This window comes from Meleagris gallopavo, chromosome 16, assembly GCF_905368555.1.
Source record: "Meleagris gallopavo chromosome 16, MGAL_WU_HG_1.1, whole genome shotgun sequence".
In the NCBI taxonomy this organism is placed as follows: Eukaryota; Metazoa; Chordata; class Aves; order Galliformes; family Phasianidae; genus Meleagris; species Meleagris gallopavo.
In genome coordinates this window covers 1073334-1100982 of record NC_139419.1, presented here as the reverse complement: position 1 = coordinate 1100982, position 27649 = coordinate 1073334, and the positions used below count along the sequence as shown (strand labels likewise).

The 27649-nt window shown below is 45.4% G+C and overlaps 2 protein-coding genes across 4 annotated transcripts; one reads left to right on the top strand and one right to left on the bottom strand.

Annotated features, from left to right (window-relative positions):
• The first annotated feature begins 437 nt into the window (after nucleotides 1-437).
• Nucleotides 438-22068, top strand: TECPR1 (tectonin beta-propeller repeat containing 1). Of its 2 annotated transcripts, XM_085237375.1 has the most exons (25): nucleotides 438-573; nucleotides 1421-1653; nucleotides 3169-3351; nucleotides 3859-3981; nucleotides 4605-4730; nucleotides 6176-6350; nucleotides 6442-6542; nucleotides 7955-8056; nucleotides 8423-8568; nucleotides 9388-9896; nucleotides 10646-10791; nucleotides 11556-11711; nucleotides 12250-12399; nucleotides 12653-12810; nucleotides 13749-13876; nucleotides 14160-14262; nucleotides 14466-14562; nucleotides 14968-15047; nucleotides 15323-15379; nucleotides 16853-17027; nucleotides 18285-18420; nucleotides 18721-18813; nucleotides 19405-19511; nucleotides 19908-20027; nucleotides 20348-22068. In XM_085237375.1, the coding sequence occupies exons 2-25, from the start codon at nucleotides 1423-1425 to the stop codon at nucleotides 20540-20542; spliced, it is 3597 nt and encodes a 1198-aa protein (XP_085093501.1). In that variant the 5' UTR covers nucleotides 438-573; nucleotides 1421-1422; the 3' UTR covers nucleotides 20543-22068. The 2 variants fall into 2 exon arrangements, with proteins under 2 accessions (XP_085093501.1, XP_085093502.1); XM_085237376.1 differs by lacking the exons at nucleotides 16853-17027; nucleotides 19908-20027; nucleotides 20348-22068.
• Nucleotides 22063-27018, bottom strand: BHLHA15 (basic helix-loop-helix family member a15). 2 transcript variants are annotated; one of them, XM_085237381.1, is made up of 2 exons: nucleotides 26888-27018; nucleotides 22063-24637 (listed from the first exon to the last, which is right to left on the bottom strand). In XM_085237381.1, the coding sequence occupies exon 2, from the start codon at nucleotides 24599-24601 to the stop codon at nucleotides 24116-24118; it is 486 nt and encodes a 161-aa protein (XP_085093507.1). In that variant the 5' UTR covers nucleotides 24602-24637; nucleotides 26888-27018; the 3' UTR covers nucleotides 22063-24115. The 2 variants fall into 2 exon arrangements, with proteins under 2 accessions (XP_085093507.1, XP_085093506.1); XM_085237380.1 differs by lacking the exon at nucleotides 26888-27018 and adding an exon at nucleotides 26262-26500.
• Nucleotides 27019-27649: the final 631 nt, after the last annotated feature.

The window sequence follows — 27649 nt, the reverse complement described above, 5'->3', positions numbered from 1 at the left end:
CTCGCGTGGCAGTGTGAACTGACAGACGTGGGACTTCTCGTCTGTCTCGTGAGATTTCCTGACTCCCTTCGGAACGGCCTGGAACGTGTTGTCAAAAGCGGAGCAATCCCTGCAAACCGCTCCACCGCAGCTCCGTGTTTGGCAGCGGGCTGCAGGCGGCCCAGCGGCACGTTGGGTGTCTTTCCCTCCCTCCCCACACCCCGAGCCGTGCCAGGAAGGATCCCCTCGGTCTGACGCTCCAGGCAAGGCGTTTACATTTAGGCTAAGCGTAACCCCACATAAACGCCGTTTGTTCCAACCCGGCCGGCAGCCGGCACCCAGCGCACGTAGCCGCCCTCTCCTGCCCCAGCCGCTTTCCCCGGGGAACGGAAGCCTCCCGCAGCCGCAGCCGCAGCCCCGCACCGGGCGCAGCCGTGACGCTGCCCGCCCACCGGCGGCGGGGCGGCCATTGGGAGCGCGGCCGTCACCGCCCCGCGCCGCCGCGCTGCGGGGCCGCCGGGCCGGGCCGGGCCGTGCCTGGGCGAAGCGGGCTCCGTTCCGCAGGAGAAGAGCGGCGAGGCCGGCGCAGGGCGGGTGAGCGGCGGGAGGGCGCGGAGCCCCGCGGGAAGGCGGACGGGGGACGAGGCGGCTCTGACAGCCGCGGGCGCGGGGCGGCTGCCCGGCCTCGGCGTCGGCTCCGCTCGGCCGTCCCGGGTCTCTCGGCGCTGTGCGCGCGATGCGTTCCGAGATCCGCGCGGATGCCCGGCGGCGAGCCCACGGCCGCGGTGCCCCGTTAGACCGGCGACGCGCTCCTCTGCGATGAATTAACGTCGTCTGCGGCCGTCTCGTGCTCCAAGTCCCGCGGCGGGGCTCCCCGGCTGCCGGCGCTCGGCGGGAGCTGCCGGGCCGAACCGCCGGCGCGGAGCTGCGCGCGGAATTCTCCGTCTCGGTTCCACAGGCGGCAGATCTCGGCCGGCGGCTGCCGCCTTCGTCGCGGCGGCCGTAGCCGTACTGATGGCAGCGCGGCTGAGCTGCGGGGGAGGCGGCGGGGCTGGGGGCCGCCCCGGGAACGGCAGCAGCACCGCAGGCACCCAGCGGCCACACGGCCGGGCGGCGTTTGGCTTCGCCTGCAGCACGGCCCGCATACCTTCCGTTCCTATGGGATTTCCCACAGTTCTCCTCCAAACACTCCGTCTCAAAATTTCAAAGGACGATACCCAGAAAGCCGTTTATTTCAGCTGCCTTGACAGCTATCTTAATTCAGCTGTGCGAATTTTCAGAAGCATACAAGTTGTTTCAGTGCACATCTCTGGCTGAAAGAGCGCTGGCCATCAGCTTCACAGGGGCTCTTCTTAAAATATTGTTCTTCACTTTTTTTTTCAAGTCATTTGAGATGGCTCAGAGCTGACATTTCCACTGATCACCCATTTTTGCCTTTCAGACATGGCCACGTCCAGTTCCCTTCTGTGGGCCGTTGACATTTTCGGGAGGGTTTACACTCTGCCTACTGTTGGCCAATACTGGGAGCTCTGTAAGGACACACAGCTGGAATTCAAGCGGGTCTCTGCTGTCAAGCAGTGCTGCTGGGGAATAGCCTGCGACCATCAGGTGTACACCTACGTCTTCTCGGGTGACGTTCCCATCAGATACCAGGAAGAAACCTATGAGAATCAGGTATGCGGTGTTATGGGTACTTCTGCCATGTATTCTTCAGATTGAAATAACAGTACATCCTTAGATCAGCTGTCTCTGCATGTTCTTCTCATCCTACAACTCGTGCTTCTGAAGAGCACACATGTGCCAGGTAGGTTACTCTTTCAGTTTCAATTCCCAAAGGAAAGTCTTTCCTAAACAACAGCAGCGGTGCTGCAGCACACTGCACACCACTTCGGATGGGAGCTGATGAGTGCAGTGGTGACAAACACACAGTTCCCTTACAGTTAAATCTAATGTAACTCCCAGCCAACAAAAGCACGTTATTCTTAAGAAAATACTGTTTTTGTAATGTATCAAGGAATTATCTGATAAGGGCACTGACTCTTCATTAAAGTCCATTTCCAGCTTTTTGTATTAAAAATGTTATTAAGATGATCCTTTCAATGGAAGATACTTGAAAAGAATGTCTTTAAAATAGTATTTTAAATAAAATTTCTCTATTTTCATTTTAACTTAACCAGAAGTTATTTGAGAGGCAAAACAGGAGGATTCTCTTCAATACATTTCTAAGGGGTATTTCTAATACAGCTTTCTAAGGGGTAAAGGGATAAATGCAAGCTGAGAACAGACACTAGCTTATCTACGTAGGTGAAAATATAACAAACTAATTTAATACATAATTTAAAACTGATACAACTTTCCACTCACTTAAGAATGTTCCTTGTCTATGGAAACATGTTCCTTAAGAAATGCAAAACTTTAAAAGCTATTTGGTTTGTTATTGTAAACTTTTGTTTGTTCTAGCCTGAGAAAAATGGAAAACAAGATATTAGAAAGCACAAAAAAGTGTTCTGCGAGAGCTAACAACAACAGACTTAAACTCCAGCAGTACCCTAACATGCAGGGCAGCATTACCTGACAAACCTCACCAGTGTTTCTATAATGGGCAAAACTATGGGGGAAAAAAGAAGAATCACAGCTGTGCTGGTGAAAAGCCAAGCAAATTGTCTGTTCTGCAACTGATTAAAGCCAGATTTAGGGGAAAAAAAATCCTCTTTGTAACACAAGGTACGAGAGCATTTACTGATGTAGTTGTCTTGACGTGGTTTCTGGCACAGAAACGATGCTGTTTCCCTAGTGCAGGCAAGATGCTGATCATTTTTCTCCCATGAGTTACACCAGAAATCCCAGTGCCATCTACGCAGCAGTTATCCCAATGCTACAGTGTCACACATCACCAAGGTACTGTTAGCAGTAAACTGCATCATTGGGCATCCCTATTTACATGCTGAAAACTACTTGGTTGGGACCAGCACTGCAGTCAAGCAACCCTGCTCTGATACTTTAAAAAAGCTTCTCCCAAGGAACGCGAACTGCAGCCCTGCAGCATCAACTGCTGTCATCCACCCCAAGAATTAACCTTATTCTGATCTAGTTTAAAAATAAACCCATTCCTTATGATTCAGTTGAGGTTTGCAGATTCCACTGTGATGATGGGACCTCAAGTAAAACGTTTCCTCTATTTTCTGGCAGCGCTGGAATCCAGTCGGGGGCTTTTGTGAGAAATTACTGCCCAGTGACCGCTGGCAGTGGAGCGATGTGAGCGGGCTGAAGCATCAGCAGCTTGATAGCTTCACACTGCCTTCACCACACTGGGAGTGGGAGTCTGACTGGTATGTGGATGAAAATATTGGAGGGGAACCAACAGAGAAAGGGGTAGGTGAACAATACTGAAAAGAGATCTGTTCTGGGAATCCTTAGTCTGTAAACTAGAAGGCGTTTTTAGGAGTGGGAGAAAGGTCTGTGAAAATAGAAAGCACTTAACTTCCCATAGCTGCCTCTTTCTGGGAGATAGCTCAACTACAGTACAACACGAGGAAGAATCTTGTTTGAAGGCTTCTTAAGTTTGTAGAAGTTGTTTTTTCTCCTTGGATTGGGCCATGAACTGCTGCCAGCTTGGTATCACTGCTTTTCGTAATCGTTACAAAGAAAGCAAAATGCTTTACTGTGTCTTGTTTGTTCTGTACATAGCATGCAGAGGAATTAGGACATGATTCATAAATCCTTCATAGAATTAGCTGGTCTGTTTAATTAGGCTGTTGGGACATGCACAGAAACTTGTACTGGGTTTGTAGGAATGACTTGTGTGCAGAATTCCTCCAAGTAAAGATTTCAGGCTTTTCCTTGCTGCAGACTTTCATGAAAGAAAACTTCTGTTTGCAGGGCTGGACTTACGCCATAGACTTCCCCAATACCTACACAAAGGATAAGAAATGGAATTCTTGTGTGAGACGCAGGAGGTGGATCAGATACAGGAGATACAAATCACGGGATGTTTGGGCGAAGGTTCTGGAGATCTTCTTCATACTAACTGATTTTTCTGAAATCACAAATTAATATCCCTGTGCTTATAGTTGATTATTGTTGCCCTCCAGTTTGGACCTGGATTCCTTGATTTCCAGCCTTGTAATTCACGCAAGCATAAATGGAAATCTGGGATTTTTCATAGGAACCTGTGGCAGCAAGGTGCCACATTTCATGCTAATGCACATAGAGATGCTCAGCTCCTTTACAAATTTCAAACCAACTGTTTGAATATATACCTTTATATCGTAACAGTATGAATAATTGTTCTTTAATAATTTCTGTTCCATTCTGAGAATGCGCAAAAATTGTAGTTCATGATGTTCCAGCTCTCCAATTCAAAGAACATCTCTATGGAGTGTTCTGCAGCAGAAATTTCCTTAGCTGGGGGCTGAAACAATGACTCCATGTTGCTCCAGCTGTTTCCCCACTCTGTATCTAGTAGCCTACAACGATATAAGTATATATCGATATATAAAATAGCTTCGCCATTTTAGCAAGCAACACTTAAAGCCATCCACAGTGAGCAAACTAAGCCATCAGCCAACTCACCAATTCACCGCAGCACTTTTCTTCTGTTCTCAATCATCCTACCCTTGCTTCAGATCGTGTCACACGATGACCCAGACCGGTTGCCAGATCCTTTCAATGACATCTCGACTGGAGGATGGGAAATCACCGACGAGCCTCCTGGCCGCTTATCAGTATGGGCAGTTTCTTTGCAAGGAAGGGTATGTGCATATTACATAGGTTTTCTAATTTGAATTACTACTGAGAAGGAATTAAATACTTTTAAAGCAAGACAAGTTTGTTGTCATCTTACACTGGTAAGAAACTATGTTGTTTGAGCATCTGGCAGAGGATCTAAGAACTGCTGTAAGACTACATTGTTTAACAAGCTATATTCTAAATGGAAAGGCTTAGTATCTCTTAGGGTTGCTGGGCTTTGGAAGCATAAACCTCTATAAACAGCTGAGTGTTACAAACTTGGGCCGACTAGTCCTGAAAACTGCCCCGAACGCTAACTGTGGCACCAGTAACAAAGAGAAAGGCCTGCTCCTTAAAGTTCCCTAGAATTGGAGAGATTTGAGGTGGCTATTAGAGTTTCCTAACTTAGCAATGTGGAATCCAGCTCTGGAACGTTATTATTTTTTATTGAAAACTATGCATCTTTTTTCTTTGTTTTTAGGCCATCCTAAAGTCTCTCCTCTTTTGCTCAGTGATGTAAAGATGGCTTCTTTCTTTATTCCCATTATTGTTAGAGCTGAGTAACCTTCTTTATCTCTAGACAATTTTTATCTTGTGGTTTCTTGAAGAACAACATTTTAACTGGTAGCCTGAGATTTTAATCACACTTCACTCTGCCTGGCAAAGTAGATAATATTGGTTAAATTGTTTAAAAAAAAAAAAAAGAAACTTCCTATGCCTCAGACTCCCCAGTAATAAGTGACAAGCATCCCACTCTTAAGGCTTACTTGACTGACATATAAGAGGCTTTCATTTCCCAAAGTGAAAGCTTCTAGAGGAAAAATGTGTTTCTAGAAATGCTGCTATGGCACTGAGCAGTTGTGTTTTGGAGCATCCATATGCCCACTACAGGCTGCTTTCTTTGTTTGATGCTCTTATACCCACTGGGGTCTCAAGATAAGCACGCAGGCAGTGCAAGCAGGCCAGCAGTTGGACTGGATGTCTCTTGAAAGCTGCACAGAGAACAGAATTTTTACCCATATTGCAGCAAACTGTGCTCAGTGAAAGTGAGTTTGGGCTCTCATTCTAACAAGGACACATCTGTGCTGTATATTTGTTCCTCCTTGTTTTTTGTTTTGTTGGGTTTTTTTGTTTGTTTGTTTTAAACACACTGTGACATATACCGAAGTGGTTTTTTTTAAATCTTGAAATATACACAGAACTTGACTGCAACATGTCATGTGTCCAATCCAGATTCATTTCTATGATAAAAGAAAATCTGTAAAAACACCTCCTCCTTTAATAAATAAGGAAATAATCTTCAGCAGCATAAAAATATTTTTAAGGCCCAGAGAGCAAACACGGAACAAAAAGAACGAAAAAGTACTTGTTAAAGAAGTGTTCTTTCCAGTCCATCAGGATGTCATCATGCTTTTTCAATAGCTCCATTGTTGTAGTCACATTTTTCTTTCTTTTAAATCTTGCCTAGGTGTGGTACAGAGAAAATGTTTGCCATCACAATCCAGAAGGTTCCACGTGGTCCTTAATCAGCACTCCTGGTGAAGTTGCACAGATCAGCTGTGGGCCCTATGACCTCCTTTGGGCAACTCTGTGGGAAGGGCAAGCTATTGTGAGAGAAGGAATTGACAGGAATAACCCTCAAGGTATTTTATATTTACTGGGAAACTCCTTTGATTTTCATAGCATTAAACAAGAAAATAACATACAATGGCTTCTGTGTTTTGTTTCTTGCAGGAATTTCCTGGAGCACTGTGGAGTCCCCAAGCTCTGAAAATGGGATCATGCACGTCTCTGTGGGTGTCGATGTGGTATGGTGTGTCACAAAAGATCGAAAAGTAAGAGCTTAATGCCCTGGTTCTGTTTCTATACTTCCTTTTTGTATCTGCTTTTCTGAAACGGGCAAGTAACTTTCATAGGAAACACTGGTGATTTGGTCTCCCTATGCCTACAGTTTGGGGAATTCTGTTCCCTCTTGTTATAGGAATGCTCTCTGGTTTGTGATACACATAACTGAGTGCAACTTGAGAGATCTCGATACTTTCTTCCTTGGGAAGATTCAATGTTTGACATCAAACACTAAAACAGTGTAATACTTTTGGATTCTTTACTTTGGCACTGTAACTTCCAGAACTTACAATTTCACAGAAGATGAGCAATGTGAATGAGATTCTTTTGTTGGCTGTGTTGTTTATGGGCTTCACATGATGTTATGTGACTGAAGTCAAGACAGTCACACAAAGATAGAGTAGCTCTTGCTTTAGATGTGCATTTTGGGATAGACGAATGTCTAGCGATTTAAAATAACTGAATTACTCTGAATTAATGAGGCACTGTTTGTCAACTGTGCCATTGCACCCGACTGCATCCTGTCTGCTCCATCAGCCAATAAAACCACTATATAAAAATAGAAAAGCTAATATGTTGTAATGCTACAATGCAATGAAAAGCACAACAGTAATAACAGGGTAAGAAAATACTAGGCTGCAGCAAGCGAGGATATGCCCAAATGCAACAAACATGGACACAGAAATGGGAGGGGGCAGGGGAAAGCTGCTTACCTTCAGAAGGCCTCAGGTACACAGAGATCTTCAATGCAACCCCCTCACCTCCACTGCCAGCCCTTAAATGAGGGCTGGGAAGGGGTGGATCCTGGTTCCACCCTTCCATCACTCAGTGCATTGCACTGCATGCACCTGAGCTCCCCTGGGCTGGCCCTGCCTTCCCACCAGGTGCTCCATCACTGCTTCAGGCCATGACTTAGCATTTCCACTACACGTTTTTCTTCAAATCTGCCCAAAGCAGTCAAATACTGTGTCTGCCACACATTTCAACCAACAAGTTCTAACATAGCTGCTTGCCATTATAAGTCCAGATCCTAAATATAAACTTCCAGCTGGAAATTCTTCCAGGTACTCAGCCCACATACACTTTCTGATTGGTAAAAACTAATCTAAGAGTAGACAATTTATAGAGCAGTATCACTGAAAAGATCCCTCTGACAGTCCCTTCTGTCATCCCAGCTTCACAGGAATGCTATTTGGAAGTTGATATAGTCACCAAAAAGTAGCCTACATTTTACATGTAAAAGCGAATATTTTTCCAGGGGCTGAGAAACTGTAACTGTCTTAAGAATTATTTTATCTTCACCTGATTAAAACTGGTGCACTGAAGAAAGTAAATTTACCTGTCAGTCTGCCGGTACAGTATAGAAGGGGCAAACCTTAGACTTCTGTTGTTGTTGTTGCAGGTGTGGTTTAGAAGAGGTGTGAACTCACATAATCCATGTGGAACAAGCTGGATTGAAATGGTTGGAGAAATGATGATGGTAAACGTAGGCTTAAATAACCAGGTAAGATAGCTGTGTACAAGTTGTGAGGCTACTTGTGTTCACTGCACAGGCGAGGGCCATCAGCAATGCCCATATGGACAGCTGAACAAGAGGTCCATGTGACTGAACTGCTAGGAAGCAATGCATGGCTTCATTCTTCAGAAGATAACAGTCAGCACATCGCTTGTGTGACACATTCATGTCTTCTTGTGATGGTACAGAATTTTGATATTGCAACTACAGCATCAGCAGTAAGGAAGAACAGAAAGGGAAAATGCTGAGTTTGGCAGATTTTCACAGTGAATTTTCCACTGCTGCACCTTTTTTGTAAACAGCACCCACCTACATTCCATGCCGTTTCCTTCACCAAGCCCTTTCCTTCCCTAGGTCTGGGGAATTGGCTGTGATGACAGAACAATCTATTTTCGCCAAGGTGTCACGCCAAGTGAGCTCAGTGGGAAGATGTGGAAGGCAATTGTTTGTGGTCGAGAGAGTGACAGATCTCAGACGGGGAGCTCAACAAGTCTGCTCAGGTGCTTCGTAAAATACCTGCTTGAGACTGTACACGAGGAGCTTCAATGCTAGGAGATACTTTGGTACAGGCAGAGAGAAGCAGAGAAGGCATCTAACCATTATGTACACCAGAGAGCATTTACTTTTTTGCCATTAAAATTAACAACAGGCAGCAGTTGATGTTGTCAGAGCAGAAGCTGACGCTCCCACTTTGGAGTTCACTGCACGCTGGCAGTACAGAGCGTGTTTTACTGCGCTTTACTATCCCTATGTCAGCTACTCTTTAATAAAATAAGACATTACCTGTGAAATACAATGAAGGAGTGCAAGCTCCACTTAGCACTACCCTTCTCCTCAGTGTCACCATGTGTCTTTCTCAGGAGCTGAAGGCAGTACCTTCCTGCTGTGTGCTGGCTGTTGGCTGTGCAAGATGTACCACTGCTGCTGGCATGCTGCAGAAGCTACCTGAGACATTGTGCTCTGAGTAGAAGCCCTCTCTAGCTGAGACAAAAATCACAAAATAATGGGCTTTAAAAAATCCTACTATTTCATAGCCAGAAAATGTGATGTTGCTTCAGTGTTTTCCTGAGAGTTGTAGGCAGCGAACACCCTTTTTTTTTCCCCCCAAAAATAAGTGGAATCTCCTGTCGTGTTTCAGTTTTACTGTACTGATCTGCCAGATTCATGTTACTCTTCCCTTAATGATAGATTCCTACCTTTAAAAGAATCTACTGTATCTCTCCTAAAGCTGGAAGGCTACGTCGATTTCTGTGGTCTTGGGCTTGTCTTACTTTACAGTATTTGAATTATAGTTAGTTAATTTTCTATTTGTCCTTCAGTGCTGGCTGTTTCTTTACCGATGATATTCAGAACCAGACAAACGCCATCATTCAGGGTGATGCAGACACTTCCTCGGACACAGAGCTCTCAAGCATACCCACAAACTTCAGCAGCACACCCCCAGTGGGAGCAGCAGCCAGCAGCGCAGGCAGCCGGGCAGCAGGAGCACCTGCCAGTGTGACTGTGGATCCTCTGGACTCTGATCAAGAAGCCCCTGCTGCTTCAGCAAATAACGACAAAGCTCACCTTGAAAGCTGTAAATCCACAAATCCAAATCCTCCTGCAGAACTGCAGTGGACGAACATTGACTTAAAGGAGGCCCACAGGCATGCAGTCCTCTCCATTGGCACCTTTGCAGAAACATCCAGCCTGTCTTCCCTTGGCATGTTCTCTGTGGGAGCTGAAGAACAGTACGGAGCTGATGAGCACCCACTGTGGGCCTGGGTGTCCGGGGGAGGCTGTCTTGTAGACCTGCACAGCCCACTGAAATGGTTCGCTGTTCCATCAGGTACAGCTCAGTCACTGCAGCAGACCATCGTTTCCAGTTACAGTTAATGATGCTCATTATAAAAATGATTTTTGTTGCTTGTTGTTTTTAAGCAAAGCCATGGTGCAAAACTTCTGACAACCCATTTAGCTCTTAATGCAGTTTTTTGTTACACTCCGTGTCTGAAGATAGTGCTGCATTTTGGGATTGAGATACAAAAATGGAAAGGTGGTATTTTCTCTCAGCTTCTGTAAGAATTTGGTTAAAAAAAAATCAGTGTGCTGGAAATGCAGAATCAGGCAGAACCCAAAACAGTGCTGAATAATAACTAAAGCAGTGAGAAAGGCTCTCATGAGAGAGGCAAATGCCACAATCTCTGACTCCCCTCTACCATCCACAGTGAGACAAGGGTAAGACAGGCGTCACTGACAGGCAGTGTAAACTGAGCCCCACTGATAACTGAATGAGGCTGGAACGGAGACTCTGGCAGTAATGGAATATAACCACATCTTCAAAATAAGCCACGTACTGTGGCGTCCCAGCGTTTTCTAATGGCATAACAGTTAATGCATGGTACTTCCTAATTATCTGCAGTGAGTGACAAAAGTCTCATTTTTGAAAGGTGTAGTGATTCCACTTCAAGTGCTAATTAGCAAAATCTTTTAGGCTGGACTGACTCAGTCTGGTGTTCAAAGGAGAGTCAAGCGTTCCTTCTTCACAGGACTGTATTCCAGCGTCACTGAAATGCACTGGTTTGGGTTCTGTTCCAGGTCTGTCGTCCTCTGTGCAGTCTCTCTCTCTGTCCATCACTCCAGCACAGACAGCAGCATGGCGAAAGCAAATCTTTCAGCAGCTCAGTGAAAGGACGAAGAGGGAACTGGAGAATTTCAGGCACTACGAACAGGCTGTTGAGCAGGTAAGCAATGAGGACACCTACTTCTGTCTCCTGACACTTGGATCTATCAATACTGGGTATCAACAATCCACTTCTGATGTGCTGATCTGAATTTATTGTCAGCTTTCTATTCCCCTCTTTATTTTAGTCTGTGACAGCTTTCCTGCAGTACCACTGTCAAGGCTCCCTGTGGGAAACCAGCAGCTTAGCAAACACTGGCTAGCAATTTTCACCTAAAAACATCAGCTGGTCGTTCTGTATAGGCATAAATACAGCACTGGTCAGCCACTGCTTAATATCCTGAAGCATCAAAGTCAGAGAAACATTTGCAGCCATGGAACACTGTAAGAATTATTCCACCACAACGTGAAGATCTCTAACTGAAATAGTGACTCACTGTTCCTCTGTGTGATCATTAGGTGATTAGTTAACTTGCATCAATAAAGCAGTGATGGTAATATCAATAGCAGCACTGAAATGGCAGCCCCTCTCTTTGAAGTTCCCCCTTTTTAAGACTCCTCAGCTCTTTTCATTCATGGTTTGAGTCTCTTCATAGCTAATTACTGAATGCCAGTTGCTAAGTCTGCAATTCAGTTGTTTAAAAGCAGCTGGAGTCCAGAGTTTTAATTCAATTTAAAAAGATTATGTCAAAACCCCTGTAAGTGGGAGCAGAAAGTGTGTTATAATAAGGGACAGAGATTTCCTGTGCTCACAAGAAACAGTATTTGGGAAAAGGAGTAGCCTTGCAGTTCCCTTACTTTGGAATATTCGTGTTTGCATTACAGTCAGTTTGGGTTAAAACTGGGATGTTGCAATGGTGGAGAAATTGGAAGCCTCATAAATGGATGGATGTGCGAGTGGCACTCGAGCAGTTCACTGGGAGCGATGGAATGCGTGACAGCATCCTGTTCATCTACTACCTGTATCATGAGGAGAAAAAGGTGCGTTCAGCTTGAGACCCTCAAAAGAATTACACATGGTAAAGAAAGATCCTACGAAGGAAGAGAAGTGTTTTTAAGGAAGGCAAATTATGAAATGTTGTTGTTTTGGGAATCAATTCGAAGGTATCCCAGGGTAATCGTGAGCCAGAAGCTTGTCTAAGCTAGAGCTGTGTTAATTCTCTGTCAGAAACGCCCAGTCAGCAAGCATCCACACTGCTTAATCCGTCAGCTTTGCACTAATTGGGATTTCCTCTGGAAGCTCAAAATGTTCCGAGCTGTGAGGAAAGAACCAAGCTTAGCTGGCCAGAGTCATGACAAATAGGGATGATGCATACATGCAACAGGAATGAGAGGAGGCGTAGGCCTGGAAATTGAGCTCCACGTTAGCAGCAGGATTCCTTCTGCACCAGGAACTGACTCTTTGCTATACTTGTCAGGAAGGCATTCTTCATTGTCGTGAAGTGCAAGACTGCTGGCACTGAGGCAGGAATATCTTGAGTTTGTTCACCTTGGTCACATTTATTTTCTCTCTTCTTAGTATATTCACGTGTTCCTGAATGAAGTCACTATTATAGCTGAAGTTCTGAAGGAAGGCAAGCACTCCTTTGCCCTGTACACACCTGAAAGGACAAAGCAGCGATGGCCAATCTGCCTGGCAGCCACAACAGAGCAAGAAATGCATGACTGGGTAATTTGTGAATTTTTCATTTCAAGCTGGCTGTCTTTGAGATAAGACATAAAAGCTAGCCTCTGAAATCTGAGCACTGCATTTACACTATCTAGGCCCCTTACCTATCTCCGCAAATCAAGTATTTTAAAAGTCCTGTTCAAGTTTCTTCAGAGGCAGCTGAGGCTTCCTGTCTCCTCTGCTGTGAATCTGCGGTCATCTGCCGTTCTCACTGAAGAAGAATCCTTCTGGTTCTCTGCCTTTTGTTTTTTAGCTGTCTCTGCTGACCATGTCTTGTTGTGAAAGCAGACGGATTCAAGGCCCTCCTTCTCACCAAGCCATTTGGTCAGTTAGCTGTAAAGGAGACATCTTCGTTAGCGAGCCAAGTCCTGAGCTGGAGGCTGGACCACAGCCGATGCCATGCGATCAAATGTAAGAGGCCGTTCTTTTAGCACGGGCTGCCATCCTGCAAAGTCTGTCTTCCATGTCAAGTCGGTGGCTTTGATGGGCTGCCATCTGTATCAGTATCTGAGTCGGGAAATCTGAAGTGCTCAGCTCTCCCCAGTCACTATTGCCCAGGAGCATTTCCTGTTTAGTTCTATACAACTATGACAATACAGTACTGCAAGCTCTCCAGGCAAAGTTAACAGCCTCAGAACTGATGGCTTAAAGGCCAAACCTGCAGCTAAAATACCCTACATTTGAGTTATTTCACAAAGCGCCTTTCAGTAATAATGCTTCAGAAATACTTTAGCCATTTTCCTTCAGGGTAGAGCTCCTTCAGCATCTGACAAATCACAAAGCAGATGTCCTCTTACATCCTACCTGGGCTACAGGTTAGGCCATCTCCTTCCATTCCCATAACTAAAATACTCCTCTGTGGTTTCTTTACTTCCCCATTCTTCTCCCGAGAATTGCCACGGCTGACTGGCTGTATAAAGCCCACAAAAGGATTAACCTGCCAAGATTAGAAGTATAGGGAGAATTAAATCTGCCCTATTTTTTGTCTGATCTCCATAGCAAATATATGAAATATTTGTATTATTGTTAGGTAAAGGCAATTCTTAGAATTAAGAATGAGGATGAATTTACAGCAGAGGCAGTGGATGGCTGCTAAGAAGTACAGACAGTAACCAGACAAAAATTCCCAGAGGAGACTGACAGATTCCCTCCAGCAACTTTGCTGTAGTTGTTCGGAGGGAATGCTCTCAACTGGCAGCTGCCATCACTTACTGATTGAACAGAGGTTAAACAAACAAGCAAATAAAGCTGCCTTTTCCTCAGGATATGATAGAGTTGAGAGGGGTAAGAATACATTCCTGATGGACGTGGTATGGGGTAAATGTAAAACGCTGTCACTTTTCTGGCAGGTTTTGGCGTCAAGTTGGAGGTCATCTTCGACTGGTAGAGTGCAATAACCGAGGCATAGTGTGGGGCATAGGATACGATCACACAGTGTGGGTCTACACTGGTGGATACGGAGGTGGCTTCATTCAAGGTACGGTGATTGTTCTCCTGTGAGGTGCAGGTTTCTTTCTTATCCTCCCAACTGAGTCAGCTATGCAAGCTATTCATGCTGTCCTTCCTCTAGCTTTTCTAATATGTATTGCTGTACAGGCAGCTGGGCACCCATAAGGAAGGATTTGGCACTGCAATTTGATATTGTCAACTTGAAAGTAAGAAACAGAATAATCAAAAATATTACTGTGGCTAATGGAACTGAAAATGCAGAGTCTATGAGGTTTACCTTTCCTGTAATCCAAATGATTTATTTCTCATAGGACTGGCCAGTAGTGCTGATAACATTTATACGCAGTCGGACGTGAAATGTGTTTACATCTATGAGAACCAGCGGTGGAACCCAGTCACTGGATATAGCAGCAGGTTGTTTTCTTGATTTGCAGCAATTACTTAGTGTACTTTTTTACTCATGTCAAATGAAATGTCACAGGGTTTGTTCTAGCTTTGTTAGTGCACAGAATCTTTCATTTCTTTCATTTTTCATTATTAAGGGCAGTTTTTTCCTCTCTCCCCTTTGGAATTCTGTTGTAAATACCTTGCATTCTCCGTGCACGATTTCATTGCAGAGGCCTGCCCACAGACAGGTACATGTGGAGTGATGCATCTGGTTTGCAGGAGTGCACCAAAGCCAACACCAAGCCTCCTTCACCGCAGTGGTCTTGGGTAAATTCTGTTTTGAAAGTCTTTTCACAAAGAGGGTAAGGCTTAGCAAGTAGGATGTGAAACTTGGGATCCGGTGAGTTGGATTTTTCTTGCGGGCTCGTCACAGTACTTAACCTTGGTTTCCTCATTTGTGCAACAGTAGTAGTGCTCCACAGTCAAAAGAACATTAAGAGCTGGGAGTTCTGGCTGTTTTGTTTGTCTTGTGGGAAATAGATGTCTGTCTGTTCAGGCTGTTTCATTCTTCAGGTGAATTAAAGAGACCTGGGAAATTCTGTGTGAATTTATATTGCAAGTATTAGAAGATTTCTAGCAAGCATGCCAAAAGGTGGAAGGGGAAGTACTGAAACAGATTGTTTTTATGACACACTAGGTGTTTATTGTGCTTGTCACTGTCTCCTGCAATAGGTATCCGACTGGTACGTTGATTTCAGTACTTCGGGTGGAACTGACCGGGAAGGCTGGCAGTATGCAGCAGACTTTCCAGCGTAAGGAGATAACTTTTCCTGCCTTAAATCCTCACAGGCATCTTTTAAGTTCTCTTTTTCTCATTTGTTGTTTTGCACACTAACCATGCTTTATCAGGGACAAGCAAGCCTTGATTGCTCCTGTCCTAGGGAGACAATAACACTGAAATTTGCAGGGGAGGTAGGGCAGCAGGTCTGTCTGGTGGACAGAAGCATGGACAATGCTCTCAGGCTGCCACCGAGGTTGGAGATGCCCTGACATCCTCACGAACACATATTTCAATCTGTTTTCATAGGTCTTACCACGGCCACAAGACAATGAAAGACTTTGTCCGACGGAGGCGCTGGGCAAGGTGAGGAACTGAGACAGGAATACAAGGTTTGAACTTGAACACTAACTGCTCCCATATAGTCTCCTTTAACTACTAGGGGAAGAGTCATCACGCAGTGAATAAGAGTAACAGTAAAGAAACCCGCAGTGAATAACCCACCTCCAGTAGAGAAGCTCAGGGTCCATAGCAGTATGGCTTTTATTTTAAGCAGATAAGCTATTTGGTTTTGTGGGATCTGTAGAAAAAAGTCAGCTAGTGATTCTCTGTGTCTGTTCTCTCTATATGGTAAATTATTAAGGAATAATAAGGTCTAGGTATAGTAATTCACCTAAAACAACAGGAATGTGTGTCATCTGTAGTAACCGTTTTCACATATGACTCCCACATGCTATGCACTAGGCCACAGATAATCCCAACCCCATTTAAATCACAGTACACCACATCCAGATACAACCAGGAAAATTGCAGACTGCAATTATTACATTCTACTGAGAAGGGAAGGTCTGTGCATTTACTGTTTTTCCAGCTTCTCTATGCTTTCTGTACTAGTATATCTCATAACTACGCTAATAAATGACTGTGATCTGACAATTAGGCATTGTTCAGTTTGTTGCTGAGGCTGCAGAGTGTTTCAGCCTTTGTATAGTATCTTATGAGGCTCTGAAGCATCAAGCCACTGTTGTTTCAGGCTATGCAACCAACCAACCAAAATCCATTCCATCAAAATAAGGACTTGAAATAAAAGAAGCAACTTCAGAAATATTCTTAAGCCTAAACAGTTCTTCCTGCTTTAATATTCAATTTAAAGCTGGAAACAGATAGGGAACAGCTCATGGCTGGATCCTGTTCTTCAGAACTGGAGACAGAGGAATGCCCTGAGATTTTTGGACATTTGTTCTACACAGAAATATCTGTTGTGACCACAGAATTGAACATAGTTTCCCTAACAGGCAGCACTACCCTGCTGCAGCTGCCTCAGAAAAATGCACCAATTCCAGGATGACCCATCTCTAACTTAGAAGCCTTTTCTCTGCTTACCTTAGAATGCTACATCTGCTTTCTAACAGTTGCCACCAAAAAATCAAGCTATAAAGCAATTCCCCTAGGCAAGACAGAGGAATGAACTGGGTGTGGAGCTCCCTGTGCAGTGGGATTCTCAGCTGATTTCACCATTCAGCTGCTGTGCACTGAGTTACAGCTAGGATGCAGGGTAGCAAAAGCTGCCAGTTCCTCTGACAGCCTTGGTTTTATGCTGTAACTTTTATTTTTTTTAGCTTTTTTTTTTAGCTTTGTGAAATCAGAACAGATGTAGTAAAGCCATTTTAAAACAAAACAAAACTAAACTAAACTAAACAAACAACCACTAATTCTTATTGTACCTATTGAACGAAAGGACCTGAGCACTGTTCACACTGAAGCCAACAACAGACCAGGGAACAAATTCAGTTATAGAAAGTACATACTTCTGATGGGTCTGGGGTTTTTTTACTTCAGAAAATGTAAGATAGTCACCAACGGGCCATGGCTGGAAGTGCCTCCTGTTACCCTGTGGGACATCTCCATAATTCCCAGTTCAGATGCAGATGATGAAGAATCAGTAGCACTGTGGGCAATCAGTGACAAAGGAGACGTGCTCTGCAGGCTTGGAGTGACACAGCAAAACCCAGCTGTAAGGCTCCCTGTTTATTTTTATTGCCTTGTTGATGTATTTAATGTAATCACCCACGTACATGCACGCAGTCATGCAGTGCCCTCTCTCAAAGCACCTCGTTATTTTTTTTCCCTTTGTGTCCCAGATTTGAAAGTCCTTCTCCTTTAACTCTGACCATTTTCTGCCCGTGTTTCTTATCTCAGTTTGCGTCACACTGCTTCCTGGGTCACCTTTGAAAGTCCCTTCCACACAAACTACTGTATCCTATCCTATCCTATCCTATCCTATCCTATCCTATCCTATCCTATCCTATCCTATCCTATCCTATCCTATCCTCTGCCCCGTATATTTCTCCTCAGTAAGTGCTTTACTTCCACTCTCTGCACTGAGAGCTTTGTTCCTTTTTTTCCCCCATTGTCCCCATAATGTTTACATCCCATTCAAGTAAACTGCCCTGGGATAGAATTTCTCTTAACTATGATTGTAATCTAGTTGCCACTGATATCAATGGGGTTTGCCCACTGGCTTTTCATAACTCTGCTCAGTTAAAAGGGGGTGCTGGGATTCCTACAGGTGTGACTTTTCTGTGTACCGAGACGGAAATAAGGACCTCACATCCAATAAAGCACACAGGAAGGAGCCACCAGTACCAGTAACTCCAGCAGGAGCACACCTTTCCTCATAAACGTGCTGAAACAACAAATTAGGGCTTATGTGCACTAACTTTAAGCTGTATTTGCAATTGGAAAAAATGTAATATACATATATTGTATATATATGCATAATACATGTAATATACTTCAGTATTTGGAAAAATGTGCAAGAAGACAAGCATTTATAGGGATTATTCTTTTTCCATCCTGCTGAGTCTGTTACAACTGCACACGTCTGTGTGACACAACAGCAAGACTGGGAATTTGTACATGGAATCTGAAAACAGATTTTAACCTGTTGATTTTTGGGATTATTGTTGTTTAATCAAAAAAGAGTAATTTCAGACAGGAAGCCAGTCTCTATCCCAGCCACTCAGAAACATGCAGGCCCTGAATTCCAGAGATTTTAACTGGAAAGGCCTGGTAAAGTTCAGTAAAACTATTCATTTCAAAGATCCAATTATCTTCAAAGATCAGGAACCTTGTTTCTGTTCAGTCTTTTTGGTTTTGCTTTTTAATTATTATTACTTAGAATATTTTTCACTGCTTAGGGACTCCCATTTGGTAATCATTAAAATAATTTATCAAGAAGTTTTTAACCAATTCATCTCTGATTTGTCAGGGAACATCCTGGCTTCACGTGGGAACAGATCAGCCCTTCATTTCCATTTCGGTTGGAGCATTTTTCCAGGTGTGGGCTGTTGCTAGAGATGGTTCTGCCTTCTATCGGGGCTCAGTGTCTCCAAAGAAACCTGCAGGTGAGTTCTTGTACTGTTGTGGTACAATCTTCACCTTATACGTGATGCAAGCTCTACTACATTGCCATGAAGAGTCATAGCATCCTGTTAATTATAGAAGTCAGTTGGCTTTTTGGCTTTTCACTTGGGTGATTTAGAAACACTGTTCATCTACACAAAGAAGCTGGTATAAATGCACTGAGTGTAACACCTTTCATGGCTCCCTTGCACAGCTATGCATTTCCATTGCAGACATTTCCAAGAACTCTTATATGTGATCTTGTTTTCTCATTGTTTTACTCCCCTATTTCTGCCTTCTAGGTGACTGCTGGTACCACATTCCTTCGCCTCAAAAACAAAAGTTAAAACAAGTCTCAGTAGGACGAACATCAGTGTTTGTGTTGGATAAAAATGGTAAGGGTTTCTAAAAATTATTCATCAATGTTAGAAAAAATAAATCAGTATACATCAGTCCAGGTCAAATCATCTGCTTGGACAGGTTATTATTCCAAGAGGAATAGTATTTCTTACTAAAAGAGACATGTTTTGCAACAGCTGGTAGCACCTTAAACAACAACCATCATCTGTTCTTCCATCTATGCTGTTTTTTGGAAAAAAGTCACAGAGGTGACTCTCAGGAGAGCTGCACACAAGGCTTTTGTGCCTGAAGCCCTGAAACAGAACTAAGAATTCCTTCCTGCTGCTAAAGCCAGAAGCAAGTAGCTGCACCATGAAGAAACAAGCCCTTCACACCAGTCTCCTTCAGAGACCTTACTCTCATGTTCTACTTCTCTAAAGCGTAGTTCTCTATATAAATATTTTTCCTAAAGATTTTTCTTCAAAACAGAACAGCTGCAGTTTTCCAGAAAAGCTATACAGAGTAACCACAGAAATACACATTCCAAAGTAGGGAGCTTCCTGTAAAACATCAGTCAGAAACATAATGTGTGCCCACTCTACGTGGAGCAAAACCCCAAGCTGCAACCAGGACCTTTTGTTTCACAGGCAATCTGTGGTACCGGCAGGGCATCACGCCGAGCTACCCGCAAGGATCTGCTTGGGATCATGTCTCAAATAACATCCGTAAAATGTCTGTGGGGCCCCTGGACCAGGTGTGTATGAAGCTTCCTGGCATACCATCAGGTTATTAAAAATTATGCTCAATGTATTTTTGTAATTAAATGTTCTTCAGCATGGTTTTATTCCACAGTATGATGATATGAGTGACAGAATCCTGATAGCGTGACAGAAAATGACAGTGAAATAGTGATACGGCCATCCCTTAAAAGCCTTGTTATTCTATTTCTTCAGCATTTCTATGTATAACCTCTTTCGTGCCAAGCTGTACTTTGGCACTGTTTCCACTACAACCCAGCTATCCGGTTGGGTGTCTGAATTAGAGCAGTCTGGGCTGCCTGCGAACACAGTCAAGCAGGCTTAGATTTGCCATGTCTGGAATAGCAGCGTGAAGAACAAATGTTGTTATTACCTCTTTTTGCTTTCTTGAGGTCTGGGTGATAGCTGACAAAGTGCAAGGAAGTCACAGTCTGAGCTGTGGGACCGTCTGCCACCGCACTGGGGTTCAGCCGATGGAACCCAAGGGCCTGGCGTGGGACTACGGCATTGGGGTACGTGTGGGCATCGTGCTGCAGCTGAGCTGGGCTGCTCGGAGATAGGCAGCAGCCTGATCAGCTGGTGAGCTAGCTAGGGCTTGCACACCTGCAGGAAATCAACCTTTGCTCTCCTGTTTCATTTCCTTTTTTAAATTAAATGTGATGGATGACGCAATTATAGCTGGAAGTCATTCATTTGGATTTTAAATAGGTAACTTGAAAGTTACAAAGTTGAATAAATGTTATAAAATGTTATAAAACCAGCGGTGCACAAACAGCAAATACTGAACTTGCAGGCTGATGTTTTTCTTCTTGTACTTATCGATCCTTTATAGGGTGGATGGGAGCACATCACAGTCAGAGGAAACGCCAGCGAGGCGCCCAGGAGCAGCGCGCCCAACGCCTGCGAGAGCCCCACAGAGCCCATGGGCTCGGAAGGCAGCGGAAAGAAAGGGAAAACAGAACCCTCCAGAACGCCTCTGCTGGTCAGTGAAAGACAGGAGGTGGACAGAAATGCAGTTAATTGTTAAATTGCCACCGTCTGCGTTTTGCAAAAAGCAGTAGTCAGTATAACTTCTAAAGAAACTAAATGCTCATTGCCTGAGAGAAAAACACGACGTTCTTGTGCTACTGATGTATTTTACCAAACTGGAATTTGCAATGGGGTAATTTAAATACTGATTTCTTCTACTAGGATGTGTGTAAAATGTGACTCCATAGAAGTAATAGTTTTGTCAGGACAGGAAAGCACTGCAGCCAACCGTGTATCTCAGACCCTTTTCCACAGCTGCTACACAACCATACAAATGTGAAATTCTTTGCATACAACCATAACATTTTTCCTTTTTTAAAAAACATTACAATTCCCTGTCCCTATGTTTCTCTCATGCATACCTTTGACAGTATATTTTAGATGCATATTTGAGCAGAGACATCAATATAAGAGGCAGTTCCAGTGACTTGCACTGTGAACATAACTACAGCCTCGACTATAAACATTTAGGCAGTCACATAACTTTGCTCACCTCAGTCCTGCTTATGTCAGCCTGCAGAGCTTTGGTCATGTTACTGCTGTTCCCATCAGTAAAACTGAACTTCATACAACTCAGCTTACGGTGCAGTTATCAGTAAGGGACAACTTCTGCCATCTTGGCACACAGTAAGTAATACCTTAATCAAGAAGTGGAATCACTGGTCTTTGCATGACTGCGTAGACAACATGTTCTGTTCAGTCCTGGTAAGACAGGCACGGTCTCATGCTAAATTGTCCCAATAGCAGTAAATTTCATCTCCACCTTAACTGGAACCCTGATAACTGGGGGACAGATGCCCACCTAATGATGCTGGAAGGATCTGACACCGGAGGGGTGAGGCTGTGCTCCAGAGAGCTGCAAGGTTTGCTTTCATACAGCAAGGAGAAGAGCAGGTCTTAAGTAAGATTCTGACTTCACGCTGGTAGGAATGCAAAATAAGTTCACTAGTCCCCAGGGACATTGCCACCATATACTACTGCAGATTCAAGAGAAGGCTGTGCTCTTTAGTGATTGATTCAACCCTTTCTCACAAGAAACCACTTTTCATTCCCAGAAAAGCCTATTTTCCTGTCTTTTGCTTATCTTAGTTAAACTGTGACATAAAATTATTTGCAGTCTAACCCATGGAAGTGCTAAGAAGGCACGTTGCCCCTGGCAGCAGTTTACAATCCTTTTCCCTGTGTGTGTGACTGTGTATGAAGTTATTTTTGTACGACAAGCAGTGTGGTGTGGTCTCAGTACTGTATTTGTAGAACCAAAACTGAAGTTTGCAAGTATTTAAAGAATACATTTGACATTCTAACTCCATGGAAAGCACTGTTTCCAAGTCCAAATGTGAATGAAGACTGAAGATGCTGTAGTCTCAGAGCCTGCTGATCTTTCTGACTTGTGATGACGGATCTGTTCTATACTTGCATAGTGGAAGCACCATAAGTGACGTCTGCATAAATTACCATACACAGATTTTTGCATAACTTGCACAGTAGCTCATCCAAATAAAAACTTTACCATATGCATTTTTAGAGGATTGTTAGAATTATATTTTCTCTGCAACGTATAAAAAAGCTTTTTCTTCGATAACGTTTTCACGTCCAACCCACACGGAGCCCAGGCAGACTGCAGCGCCAGCCCCGCGGCCCGTCACGGCTCGCTGCGTTTCTCTCAGCACGAACCGCTCGCGCTGTGACGGTATGTTTTTATCTCACACCGCGCCGCTGTCGTTACGGCCGGGCAGCTCCCAACGAGGCACCGCTCAACAACTTTTCCAACGCGTTCCTCTCTTTGCCAAAGCAACCCGGCAGCGACGCCAACGCCGGCTCTCCCACGGAAGCATCCGGAGGGGACCGCGAGCACACGAGCCGGCCACCCCCGTAGCGCACCGCAACGCACCGCCGGAACGCCGCCCGCTCCGCACAACGCACGGCGGCCCGGGCGGGGCCTTCGCTGCGCAGCGGCACTTCTCGCGAGAAGACGAGCCCGCCAACACCTCGCGGCGCTCAGCGCCGCCTCCCGCTCCTTCCCTCCGAGCGGCGCCGCAGCGAGGTCCTCGCGGCGCCTCGCTCACCCCGGTGCCGAGCGGCTCCTCCCTGCCGCGGAGGTTCGGTCGCTCCGGCGATGGACGCCTTCTCACGGCCGGGAGCGCCCGCCCCAGAGCTGCGGCCGCGGAACGTCCTGCGGCCACGAGCGGCGGCGCGTTGTAGGCGCAAACAGCGGGAGAGAAAGTCAGCCCCGCATCACAGAACGGCAGCTTCTGCCACGCGGCCGGCCCTTTCACAGAGCTTTGCACCGCAGTCCGGCCCTGCAGGCGTTGCAGTTCTGGCGTCGCAGCCGCGCCCTCGCGCTCCCTCACAACCGCTCTCCCATCTCCGCGCTCGGGAGGAAGCCGGGCTGCGCGCCCCGCAGTGCCGCACAACAGCACTCGTCCTCCGCTCGTAATCCAAAACACGGGGGTTAATGAGCGTAGCGTAGCAGAGGTGCGGCTGTTGCACGAACTAGGATCCAGCAGCGTTAGGCAAACCAAATTGCCAGAGGCCAGGTTCTGTCTAACTCAGGCACCTCGACAGAAGCGCAGGCGGCCCTTCGGGAGGCTGGAGAACTGAGGAGGAAATCTTCAGTGACAAAACTTCTTACGGCAAGGGGAAATGGATTCCTGTAGAGCATGTTCCTGCAGAGCATGTTCCTGCTGCAAGAGCTGCCGTTCCATTTATTATACTTCACCAGGATCTAGCAGTAGCACAGAAAGAATCCCCATCACATTACAGGCTTTGTTAGCAAATAATTTGCAATTAATCATTGCCCAATTTAAGACTATATTGAAACACTATGCTTTTTGTAGAAATGAATGATTTGTGCATCATTTAATATCATGTAACAATGGCACCCAAAAATCCATTAAAGAAAAACATGATGAGGCTGGATCCTTTGCAAACAGCCCAGAAAGCGCCCTTACTCAGGAGAACTCACACTCTAAGGAAGTTCTGTAGGTGTTCACAACAACAGATTTTTAGCAGAACTCACACTCTAAGGAAGTTCTGTAGGTGTTCATAACAACAGATTTTTAGCAGCTCTCGTGCTTTGCTAGATTTGAAACCACACCGTGTATTTTAAGTACCACAATGCATGTCCAAGACACAAACCAAAATGTCTTCCATTGCCTTTAGTGAACTCCAGAGCTGATTCAGCACTCCAGATAAATACTCAGGTTGGAGGCAATTTCACACGCACTGCTCTGCTCATCCAGTCACACTACAGTCACAGCACAGGCAAGAACAAACCGCTGAACAGTTAGTTGGTCATCAGTGCTACTATCATGATTCCCAAGGAGGACAAGTGGATTCAGGCCTGGATAACTCACAGGAATTTGAGACTGGATAATTAACAATCCTTCCTGGCAGTACAAGTTCTGAAAATTCCTTGTAATTTATAACTTTTTATACATAGCATAAGCTCTGGCCATGAGCATCACTGCTGTCTTTTTAAGAAAAAAAAAAAAATGGGGGCAGAGGTTTTAAAGAGATGATTCTTACATCCAGCCAAGTACTGTAAAGGAGGAATGAAGGTAGCAGCTAACTAGGTATTTTTGCTGAAGCTATGATCATCATCCCCACGTTGCTGTTGATAATGCTGGTACAGTTTGGGCCCCCAGGATCCCCCCAGCCCTTCTGCAGCTGGGAAGTGTCCATTGGACATATTGAGTATAATGGAGGTCAATGATTTAATGTAATTCTTGGCCAGTGTGAGAGTCTCTATTTTGGAAAGTTTATTCTCAGCTCTCACATGAGGGATTACCTCCCGCAAGGCCTGGAACGCATTGTTGAGCTTGTGCATTCTCTGCCTCTCCCGCTCATTGCTTTCCAGTCTCCTCAAATGTCTGTCTTTACTGCTCCAAGGATGCTTGGCTCTGGCTGCAGCAATCTTGCTGCTCTCCTTGCTTCCCCCACTCCTCCTCTCTGTGTGCCGCAGGCATTTCACCAGTTCCTTTTTTCTCATTGCAGACTCCTCAGAAAAGGCTTCTTTATCAGCTGTACGCCTTTTCTTCTTCCCTTTGGCCTTCATGTTTCAGTAGATGTTCTGGCATTAAGCATCAGTGTGCTGCAAAAACATGATACCAATATCTTTAATTGTCGGACAGGGAACAACTGGGAACAACTGTTCTGATGCTTTTTTTTTTTTAAACAACTTATCTGATGGTAAGTGCATTTGTTCAGTAAGGTCTACTGGCTGCCAATCTAGAGATGTTTGCTTCAAAGCCATGAATGTTACTAGTCAAGACGCCTCGTGCAGATGAACTAAGGAGAAAATCCTTCTAATAGCAAACAGTTCCAGTTACAGGTGATAAAACAGCCATCTATCACCTCAGACTCTTGCAGACTTACACTGGGGCATCAGGCAGAACTTGCAAGCTGTTACTCAAAGCAGTTTCTCCTTCAGCTGCTTTTTGAGGCAGTAAGTTTCCACTGTGCTTATAAGCAGTCCACTAGAGGGAAGCACGACCCACCAACTCACCTGGTAGCTCAAGCTGCTAACCAGGAGCATGTTTTCTCCCAGGGCTTCTCTGCATTGAACTAGTCCCCACCATACACACAAAAGACAGCAGCCTCACAGCCACTCTTCCTCAAACACCAACAATCAGTTACCATTTCCAAAAATACTTCTTTACATCTTCTTCCATCCCACGCAGTCATAGAAAGGTATACTCTTAACACATTTTTGCTGATCAATCTACATAAGAGTGATTTGAGGTTGGTGAGCCATTTAAAAGAACTGGCCACAGGTGCACAGCTGTCCCAGCACAGGATATCACCCATAACTGCAGCAGGTGGTGAGAAGCTCCCAGCTGCACCACAGCAACCACACCACTTCCTCTCTTGGTTCTTTACAGCTGTATCTTCAGCTGCTGGGCACTGACAGTGGCTCAGTTCCCTGCCTGTGTGGATATTTTGGCCATCCCCAGGGTTCCTTACTAGTTATAGCAGGCAAACTTTACCAGAAAGGACAAGAATTCACAGAGCAGCTTGGGTAAGGTAGCATCTAAGTGCCAAATGCTCACAGGACAGCTCCAAAAAGCTTGCTGTGGCAGCTTAGAAGAAACACTACGTTTACAAAAGTATCATGAGAAAGAAAATGGGACTAAAGCCAAGCACTGGGTTTTATTCTGGACTTCTAGTCTAGCTCACTTAGCAGAAAACTAGGTGCAACTGAAGGACATAAAAGTGAAAACAGGACAAAGGACACTGGTCAACTTCCACCCCTCCCCTCCCCCCAGCACAGTAAGTGCTGTTAGAGCAGAGAAATGAACAGCTGCTCTCAAAAAGGAAAACAGCCTGCAAGAATCAGGGAAGAGGTTCATAGAAGCAGCCAGAAAATAAAACTGGGAGGACAGCCCAGGAGAAAGGAAGCTTCAGCAAGCTGAGGGAGCAAGCAATGAAGTCCTACAAACTGCAGGTGAGGGTGAGCAAATAGGATGACGTGGGACTAAGAGGGCACTCAGCTGGCTAAGGTTTGCTTTCAGACTGCTGCACACTGCAGTAATCCCCTGAGAAAGTGCCGTGTGGAGCCTCAGCCAGAGAGATGGCATGGGAGCAGAGGAAGAAGAGACAGAAGAGCTCAGGAGCAGGGAAGTGGGGTGTTCAAGAGCGAACAGAGGAGACAACAGCCAAGCATCAGCAAGTCTGCACCCATCCATCAGGGCTGGCATTCCTTTTCCGCAACTTACCGCTGTCATCAGCTGTGGAGAAGGCAACCGGAGCCCAAAGGGGGACACGGCAGAGACCCGCGAGAAGCCAGGAGCAGCAGCAGCATCCATGGCAGCAGCCAGGGCACTGCCTGCCCTCAGGGCTGGGCAAGGGTCCATCAACAGGGATGCAGGACCCTCACACGGAGGAGAGCCCAAGGGACACGCTGTTGGAAGTCTGCTGAGCAGGCGCTGCGACAACTGAGGCAGCAGCAGCAGCCCCACTGCCCTTCTTGTCACAGCTGGCTGGCTGCCTGCGACACGTCGCATTAGCGGTGTGGGCGGGCCCAGGGGCCACAGCCCTGCAGCTGCCAGCAGTGTGCAACTCAGCCTGTGCCAGCACTCCATCACCACATGCTGGGTTTGGGCAGACGAGCCACGTGCAGGCACATGAAGGAGCACTGCCACAGCCTGCTTCCTCCCATGGAGGGAGGGAAAGCAGTGGGCAGGCAGCAGGGAGCACAAGGTTCCCCGTTTGGGCTGGTCAGGGCTGGGGCTTACAGTGCCAACAATGCTACAGCAACATGGGCAGCATATGGAGGCATTGCCGCAGGCTGATGGGTGCATAAACAACTTGCCCCTGCAGGAGGAATGACTCCCAGACTTACTTCAGCAGGTGGGATGTCCTCAGGTGGAGAAGGAAAAGCCCATCCTAGTTCTCTGTTCTGCTACAGGCTGTGCAGGTTACCGTACTGCCTGTGCCACAAAGGCACAAAGAACACTTCCATCCCCTGCAAGAAGGCTGCTGCTGGTAAAGATGGCGAGAGCTCAGATTTTTTCAGTAAGTACATAAGACAGACGGTCAGTGCCATGGGAGCTTTCACATCTGTTCTCAATAATGACCACTGTCTTGGTCAAATTTTAGCCCGCTAGTTATATTTTAGCTAATGAAGTCAAAGTCATCTGTTGACAATTTCTTGTTCCCAGGACTCACAACAGCTGTTGGATGGATGCAGGGGCTTCCACACCAGCTTCCAGTAACTACTTCACATTGCTGTGTGTCAGCATGATCTCAACAGGCAAAGAAGAAAAACAGTTATTTCCTCCTGTCTCAGGGAGGGCTGGGGCTGAGAGTCTGAATCTCATGTGAAAGAAGCTACTAAAATGTGTAAGTACTGCATTTACCTGGGGATCTTAAGTCAATTCAGTACATGCATTTAGATTGAAGCACAACTTCTACAAATAAATTCAAAACATTGTGAGAAAACAGTACCATTCACTTGTTTTCTGAACGATACCTGTGAATTCTGCCTATAAATATTCAATTCTACGATTAAAAGAAATGAATATATATATTTAATTACACTTTCTAGCTTGAGCATTGCTTCTCTACTGACAATACACACATTACCTGAAGTTGAAACAAGGGT

Bases quoted from the DNA above. Each gene is read 5' to 3' on its own strand.
- TECPR1 (XM_085237375.1), top strand. From the start codon at position 1,423: ATGGCCACGTCCAGTTCCCTTCTGTGGGCCGTTGACATTTTCGGGAGG. The intron at 14,263-14,465 runs GTTGTTTTCTTG...ATTTCATTGCAG, and splicing joins GTCACTGGATATAGCAGCAG to AGGCCTGCCCACAGACAGGT. The intron at 18,814-19,404 runs GTAAGGGTTTCT...TTTGTTTCACAG, and splicing joins GTTTGTGTTGGATAAAAATG to GCAATCTGTGGTACCGGCAG.
- BHLHA15 (XM_085237381.1), bottom strand. From the start codon at position 24,601: ATGAAGGCCAAAGGGAAGAAGAAAAGGCGTACAGCTGATAAAGAAGCC.